This window comes from Anopheles nili, chromosome X, assembly GCF_943737925.1.
Source record: "Anopheles nili chromosome X, idAnoNiliSN_F5_01, whole genome shotgun sequence".
NCBI classification, from domain to species: Eukaryota; Metazoa; Arthropoda; class Insecta; order Diptera; family Culicidae; genus Anopheles; species Anopheles nili.
In genome coordinates, this window is record NC_071293.1 from 8,616,308 (window position 1) to 8,624,981 (window position 8,674).

The following is an 8,674-nucleotide window of genomic DNA, read 5'->3' on the forward strand; positions in this document are numbered from 1 at the left end:
CTTGCGAACGAGTAAAATTCAATTCCATCCACAACTTCTTCGGTTCTGCCCGAAACCCAAGCCCAATCGAACCAACTCAATCGCAGTGAACCGGAGATAATCGTGTTTGTTGCTGCACGAGGGAAAAGATCTAAAACTTTACCCACTCGATTCCTTGGATCCTCCCTCTTAAGGATACTCGCCCGGGAATGGATGCACTTTAGTTCTGGCCGTGCCTTTGTCCTGTGGTGGGGCGAAATTTTGGGGCTTCAATACAACCACCCAAAAGCACATTACAGCTGATGAGACAAATGAAAGAAGTTAATCCATTCGTTCCTGGTACTGGCGGTCATTTGCACTGTACGTCCAAAGCTCAAAAGAACAGGAGTACAGCAAATACACAACGCCTCCTGCTGATAGCCTGGTAACGATGGAGTGTTTGTACGTAAAACAAATTCTTCTCCACCGACTTGATGCACTTGATTATAAGGTTATCATTATTCAAGAGCGCATACCATTATCGTCCTTTTTTGTTGCCTCAACCATCAGTTCAGGGTCCTTTTAGATTGACACGTATCCAGGAAGTTCGGCAAGGGTACCATTGCGGTGGTTTATAATTATCCGTAAGCTTGGTGTGGTCGAGGACCAGCCAAATCAGCTCTCAATCAAACGCGTGACGGGTCGTGGCTAACCTCACATGTCCTTCGCAGGTGTTGAGAATAGGTCAGGTAGCAGTAATTTGATGGCCACTCGATTTTACCAGCGAATTTACCTTCAATACTGATAGTAGCAAAAATCGAAATGCTCGAGTTTTAATTCGCTTTTGTAATAACTAATTCAAAAAGTAGTTCCTGATGGCCTTTGAGGCGACTGTGAAATGACATGGCTTGTGTAAATTTAAACTTCGAAAACGACTGAAATGTTAATCAGCTATCCGACACGTGCTTAAATAAGTCCACCGAATTCCAAACCATTGTGCAGCTTTTCAAGGTTACATGCATTATAGTGAAATCGCCAGTCGCATACAATTTCTAACCATCCCCACCGGTGTTAAGGTAACTGCAGTTACGCTCGCAAATGAGTTTCAATTTTAGCATGAAACACCGCCACTTCGTTGACATTCGAAACACTGGCCCTTCCAAACCACTGCGAGATGGAAAGGATGTCACGTGTTTCCGGTCGAAAATGGAATGTCATTCTAGATGTCGTTCCGTGCCCACCGGATGCACCTCAGAAACAATCCCCAGCCAGTACTACTTGACGTACGCAGATGCGCTCTTCTCTCGGTCCAATGGAATAGCTGCGGCATTGTAGATTAGTGCTCATCGGAAACGTCTTCAAGCACGCAAACACGCACTGGCCGCTTGCGAAACGTCTTAGAGCCGCCTACTTCAAGCGCCTTCCTTGATGGTGATGCATAAATGCCCCCACCACGAGGTTGTAGCGAAACGAAACCAGCCGCAAGCAACGGCTACTTTGCCGGCACGGAAAAGCCGGGAAATAGTGGAAAACATTTCCCTCCCACGGCGCGACCGGCAGCGGAAGCATTTTGTTTATCCCACCCAAAAGGTTCCCCGGCTCAACCCAAAAACCCCTTCAAGCGTGGTCAAATGAACATTACGACTGCAGGCTTCGACGCCTTGGTACGGCTGGAGCAGTTGCTGCTGGCCCACGGTACGATGGTCAGGCAGAATTAGCGGTGTCGGAAATGGTGTTATAAACGAAACCATTCAACTGCGAACCGTGCGGGGACGATACGGTGACATAGCGCCACGCCTCGGTACTTGTTGGGCTTTGTCACTCGAAAGTGGTGCATGCTTGGCTCGTAATAACTGCTGTTAATTAACTGTAATTACACTGCACACGCCTCGAAGCGGTGGAAAACACGAGCCGGCTGGCCTTTTCCCGGGGCGTCGGTCAGCAGATAGGCAGGTGGGGCGGTTAGCTGCCAATCTGCTCAACTACTCCACCGGGGCCGAAAACAGTAAAACTGGAAATGAATGCCCTTTTTGCTGTAGCTGCTGCATTACGAAAGGTGGCGTGTTAATGGTCAGATTTGTTAAGTCAGAATAGTCGCGACAAATGGATAAATGTAAAACATGTTTGGAATATGTTACTCTTTCTTTACAATGCCTAATACATACTTCGCAGCATTCTGGTACAAAATAGTTTTCCAACAACGTCGGAAAGCATTACTGAAGGGGAAAATATATTTATCATCCCAATCTGATGATGACTCCCGCTTGGATATAATGTGTCGTTATATTTTTCATTTCTATGCACCACGTATGTATGAATACAACTCGCTTATAAAGCTTCTAAATTAAATTAAGTGTATGATTAAATATATAAAATATAGTTAAATATGCATTAACAAACTCACATTTTTAATTTGCTTCAAATACAGTAGAGTTAGTTCGTTTTATTGAGTTATTTTCCTCATCGCTTTACAGTGTTGTCATGTCGTCCCACCGCCCAATCCAATCGGTGGCTTGTCTGGATTCGCGCAACCCACACGCTTAGCGCATACGGAAAACGTAAATGAAAAAAAACGAGATCTTCTCGTTCCGGGAGAAGCAAACCATAAATTTGCACACTTTGCCACGCTTGCGTTCCTACACTCATACACCTGATTTGGCATTCCTTTACCTACCGCAAAGGTTGCAGTTCATAAACGTAGCGAAATATAGTAACTGTTTTGCTTAAGTTTCGTTTGTCGCTTCATCCCTGCATAGAGAAAGAAAAGCACTATATCCAGCGCAAACCACACCAGCGAGAGCGGCCGAAACGAACTGTGCAAGCACCTTTAACTTAGATAAGATTACCGAAAAGCAGTAACATGAAGCGTACGTAAAACTGCGCAGGATGAGATCATTATGTTTTTTTTTATTCAATTGCAAGAACATATGCACGATCTCCGTCGTCGATCGGCACAGTTCTGAGAATCGATGGAATGTACGAGTGTTTACTAATATACCTCTTTTATCATTCCGTCTTGCAAAGCCGATCACCGAAAGGCTAAGGGAAAATAATAAATCCCAAGCAGTATCAATAGCAAGTTAAACAGTTACACGAAAATTAGCGAACAAAAATTTTGCTCCACTAACAGCCCTGCTACGCGATCTTCCGATCCGTACATCGATTCATTTGGTTTGGTTCTCTTTCGCTAAAGCACCGTTCCGTTTTCTTTTTGTTTTGCCTAGTTTTGGGGACTTTCAAACTTCTTTTTCTACATCCGAGGGTTTGCCGGCTTAGGGCGCATATGCTTAAAAAGCTAGAAAGAAATCAAATTCATAACCCTAATAACATTAATGAGCTCCCATTAATAAACCGCCTTGGGAATGCAAAGTTAGCAATAACCATAAAAGTAATAGCGATAATAATCATATAATAGTAATAACATAAGCTAAATAATACACAATTATCAATAAGGAAAGTAGTACTCTGTTTACAGTACAGCCACGTTAGTACACTTGCTGGGGGAGACAGGAGAAATCCAATGATTAAATTGTTTCCAAGGCCTTCAATTTGGCTCTAAGCTACCGAGGCAGCTTTGCAACTACAGACGAAAGACTTCTAATCTATGCTTCTATTCCAAACATGCAAATCCGCCCTACTCACGCTTCCTCCTGAATAGATTTTTCATAACATAATTCAAGAATTTGGATCGATATGCAAAACGAACATCGAAAACAAAAGCAGATTATTGGAATGTGAGCACGGGAAAGCGAAAGCAACAAAAACGGATTGCGGTTCCATTGACGTGGGGTCTGCAGGGTTTCGTTCACGCCGAACTACTCGGATGGGGTGAGGTCACGCTCGCGCTCGTTCTCGGTCAATATTTGATGCAACAGATCGCATACAGGCTCGAACACCTTCTTGCAGCCGACGTTGGTGAGGTTTAGATAGTCGAACATGTCGTGGTGGCTGATGGTACCGTCGCTCTGAATGAGGCCGCTGTCGACGGTCACGATCTGGACCTTGTTGATGCCGATGCAACGCTCGCGCAATAATCGATTCACCTGATCATTCTTGTCTCGCAGCTCGTTCGGTTGCTGTCCGCGAGGCAACAGTGTCTGCAATAAAAAAAATAACGATAAGTGCGAGCAAACATCAAGTGGAAGTGTTAATTGTTATTACGGTAAATTAGAAATATGATTAAATATGAGATTATTTTCAAATTAAATATTAGAATGTTGCTGTTAAAACTCATTATCTAATAGTTAAAAATGCTTAGTAAATATGTTAATAGTTAATAAATGAGCTAAGATATTCAAGATCATTAAATCAAGATCTTGAAGGATGCGTCTGTAGCGATTTTAACTCAATTTAACTCACTTGACTCGTTTCATCGTGAAGAAACACGTCCCAAGGCAAATCGCTCAAAAATATTGTATCTGTAAGTGCCAGTAAAAACCATACCTACTGTAGTTAAAAACTCTATAATTAATCGATAATCGCAATTCGTTCTCTTCAAAGGCGTGGCATAATCAGAGATTGGAAAAATGAAAATAGTATGCAGAGATTTTTTACTGCAAGCTTTGTTAAATAATAGTTGTCAAAGTAGAACTATTTTATCCAAAAATAAACATGATGAAGGATTTAAAAGGCTTATTTTCTTCTATACTATTCTTGCTTTCCACTTCTGAAAAGTATTCAAAGTTTTTTTTAAGTTTATCATCTACTAACAACCCCCATAATTATTCATTTAGTTTATACCAAAAAATACAAACCAGCCAATGCATTTCAGAATAATTAAAACTGTGATGAATAATATGTAAAAAAGAGGGGTTATTGACCCGTCTGGTATTTAAACATTTTTTAGACCTAAAAAGACAATAAGCTCAATACATTTAAATTGCCAATAGACAAATCGAACCGTGTAAGCTCTATTAATCCGAAAATAGATAGATATATGTTGCGAATATTACAGAGTTGAACAAAATTCTCACATATGGTCATTATTATCATACGCTAAAATTTAAGCAATTATTAATAGATTCGAAAAAGTTCATATTCAGTATCGGGATCTGCAACAGCAGTTTAAAACACTTTCTAAACCCGAAACATAATCCCATTTGACAAATTTTCTATGCACAACTTTGATCATTTAATACTTTTTAAATGCTGAATTTAAACAATACTAACAAATTGAAATTTAGGCAATTTATGTCGCGACTTTTTAAACTCAAAAGCCCAGCTAGTGATGCAATTTCAGTTCATTATAAAATGCCTAAACTTAATCTTCGTTGCATTTAAAAACATTAAAAAGCCACTAGCTATGCTGCAACAGTTATGTTACCCATCAATCGAAATGAGAGCTCATTTAAATTTTAACAAAACAAAATTTTCAAATTTTACACATTGTAAATTAACAATATTGAGTTATCATCTATTACTTTTTGAAAACAAATAAGTGATTCTAGAGAAAAAAAACTGGAAATATTGCAAATGAGCTTCAACAGATAAAATTAACATAAATGCATTCGCACATAAACGCATTCGCACCAACATTTCAGTAGCAAAATAAAAGCATTCCACACATGGAAAGCGATACTCATGCATCCACCGTCGTATAGCTAATGTTATAGCTAACCCACCGCTGCTTCCGCAGCAGGCCACTCACCGGAAGAATAATATACACGTCGGGAAGCTTCTGGCGGATCGATCGCACCAGCTCAAGGATACCCTCGGTCACTTCCTCGGCCGAATCACCGATGTTATTGGTACCGGCGTGCAGCACGATCGCCTTCGGACGTACATTATCCAGCTCGCCATTCTGCAGCCGCCACAGGATGTTCTGCGTCCGGTCGGTGCGTATGCTAAAATTAAGGCAGTGCATCGGTACGAAGTGCTGGTTCCAGTAGTCGGTGAACTGCAGCGACTCGAGTATGCAGTCACCGATGAACATCACGTCCGGGTCCTTCTCCTTGCACTCGGCCACGAATCGCTTGTGCTAAAAGAGGAAGCAGACGTGAATGGGGTTTGTGACACGGCTGGCTGCCCGGAGCGCTGCGCCGGTCGGGGTGTTGATTCGCGTCCGGGTTGATGGTGGAGCAGTTGATTGTGATGGTTGGCAGTTGGCCGGCCGGAAGGTGTGCTACTTACGATGCTCAGCCATCGGTCATCGCCGTCGAGGTCTTTGCAAATGGCGGGCAGCGTCGTCGCGCTCATGGCCGTCCTGCGACTCTGGTCGCCCGATAGTCCCCGGTAGCCGAACTCGCCCGTGACCCGCTAGCTTGCCGCCCGTACCGTCGTCAACGCCACCTGCCGTGCTCCGGCCAAATGCGCAGCGGATCCGCACGGTCCCGCAAGCAAACGGAAATGCTGAACACACGCCACCGCGGCCAGGCCGCGTCCGGATGATGCGAACGGGGCAAACCGGAATGCACCGCCAACACGGTGCGGGCGTCCGGGCAGTTGAGCAAATGTTCCCGGAAACCGACAACACCCCTTTTGCAGTTTCGCGTGGGGAAATGTTCTCGTCGGGGTGCTGCGAGACGGGATGCGGCGGGCAAACTTCGTTGGCACTGGGTTGCACTTTCTTTTTTTCACGCTTCGCTTTCTCCCTGCTCTTCTTTCGTTTGCTAATTTATTCGCGCACTGTGTGTCAGTGCGTTTGGCATGGCAAAGCTGTCAGTGCAGCCAAATCTGACACCGCAAGGTTAACGTGATGGGCGGTATTGCAAATAACAACAATTGTTAAACTAGCTATTAAATAAGCTAATATGGTTTCAGAAAATAGAATTGTTAAAAATGAATCTTTGCCGAATCATTATCCTCATATGAATTGCATATATTTTTAAAATAATGTAAATTTGAACACCCGTTTCGCGTTTAGATCATTCGTAGTCGAGTGTTGTCAATTCTGACAACATGTGCTATAAAACAGCAACATCGAATAAACATCAAACAAGCGTTACAGTTTGATTTCAGTCATACAAAGCATAACAAAAGAAAAGCATAGCGTAAAAAAGTAATTTCTTTGAATTTTTATTAAACAGCGTTGAAAAATATATTCATCGCTAGCTCAAATTTCACCTCATATTCTGATTTAGGTTAAGAAGAAAAATTTATAAGTATTGTGATTGTTTCGCAGTTTCCACTTTTCAAAGACACAACCGGTACACTGCTGTTTTTCTAAGAACCAGGTTCGGCGATTGTATGGTGGTTTTTTCATGTTTCATGTTATGAATGAATCTGTCTCAGTAATTTAATAAATATGCACCTGCAATCAACCTTTTAGTCTTAACAAATAAATCTATCGTTTATTAAAAATCATTTGTATGAACATTCCCTTTACTGCAAATTATGTTAATGCAGATATCAATTTGATTCATCAAGTGGCGGGAACAAGGCAATCGCCGGCTGACTATAGATTGATAAATCCCTGCTGCGGTTGATTGATAGATAACAGCTGCGTTTACCTAATTTAATTCTTAATATACCTTTGGTGCATATTATATCATAACGTAACAATTACATAAATGGCATGTAAAGATATCAATTTCAAGTCACTTTCCTCAGGCGAACTTCATCACGTCCAAGCTTTTAGGTGTAATTGTTTGTCCTGTGCGTGGATCCGGACTTCAACATTATGTGTTAAGTTTACAGGTGACAAGATTACTTTTTACTTGAATGTTGAAAGAGAGTGCATGTGCCCCGGAATAAAATATTGTGAACAACGTGTCTCAACATTGTAGTAAGCCATAAACCTATCACCAAAGATTACGGAGAATAGTTTATCCTTCTATTTGGCAAATGGTTATTTATTCCATTGAATCTTAACATCACCTTTATCATACTCATGGTCTCCGATCTTAATCGTATCCTACAATGTTTCTAATACAATTTTACTTTCTTTCCATATTCTTATTACACCTTTTTTCACTGATAGCTTCCCTTTGATTCAATCTGCGAAAAGAGTATGGAGTAAACACTCAATTACACCATGAAAAAGTCCTATCTATCCAATATGTCTTATCTTATTCCAATAAAAAAATAGTTTTTTTAACCCACTAGATGCATATGGCCCTAAACCTTTAGCTCAAAAGGCATTGAATCATCGAAAATTCACAAATATTGATTGCAAGTTACATAAACCAACGATTTATGTATTAAAGGACAAATGTAGTATGGAAGCTCATCTTTGCCATTTCGGGTTTTGGACAAATGGTGTGTTATGAGAGCTCCCTATTAAGATGCAATAAAATTACAAACGAGCCTGGTTGCAAATTTGTTGTAAATCGATTCGCTCAGTTCCGAAAGTTGAGTGGATATACAATGTTCCCCAGTGTATGCTGAACGAACTATCAATCGTCACAACCAATCTTATTTTAGAAAAGAAAGGTTCTCTTCGGTGTATCGAAAAACAGAAATATCTTTTTTTGTAGCCTTTCCCTAATTTCGTAGTAGAAAAAGCTTCCATGATATATATAATACCAAACCTACTGAATAAAGTCCTTCATCTCCGTTTGTACCGCAAAAAGGAATATTCATACAAATAGTTATCTTACATTTACCTTTCTGCTTCAGAGTTGCGTATCTAGAGAAAATACTCTAAAAGTATCAATCTCAAGGGATTTTTTTATAGGTGCATATTTGTTATTTTATACATACTGTTTAGGACTAGGTGAAATTGATAAAAGAATACATGCAATTCATTCGATAGATTAAAACAAAACTTCACTAATGA

The 8,674-nt window shown here is 40.9% G+C and overlaps 1 protein-coding gene across 1 annotated transcript; it reads right to left on the bottom strand.

Annotated features, from left to right (window-relative positions):
- Positions 1 to 2,375: 2,375 nt before the first annotated feature.
- On the bottom strand, positions 2,376 to 6,163 carry LOC128728402 (platelet-activating factor acetylhydrolase IB subunit beta homolog). Its single transcript, XM_053822025.1, has 3 exons — positions 6,088 to 6,163; positions 5,606 to 5,935; positions 2,376 to 4,055 (listed from the first exon to the last, which is right to left on the bottom strand). The coding sequence occupies exons 1-3, from the start codon at positions 6,151 to 6,153 to the stop codon at positions 3,774 to 3,776; spliced, it is 678 nt and encodes a 225-aa protein (XP_053678000.1). The 5' UTR covers positions 6,154 to 6,163; the 3' UTR covers positions 2,376 to 3,773.
- Positions 6,164 to 8,674: the final 2,511 nt, after the last annotated feature.

What these genes read in the sequence shown, in the direction of transcription:
- LOC128728402 (XM_053822025.1), bottom strand. Translation starts at nt 6,153, where the DNA reads ATGAGCGCGACGACGCTGCCCGCCATTTGCAAAGACCTCGACGGCGAT. An exon ending in ATGACCGATGGCTGAGCATC is followed by an intron (nt 5,936 to 6,087) that starts GTAAGTAGCACA and finishes TTCCTCTTTTAG; the next exon opens with CACAAGCGATTCGTGGCCGA. An exon ending in ACGTGTATATTATTCTTCCG is followed by an intron (nt 4,056 to 5,605) that starts GTGAGTGGCCTG and finishes TTTTTATTGCAG; the next exon opens with ACACTGTTGCCTCGCGGACA.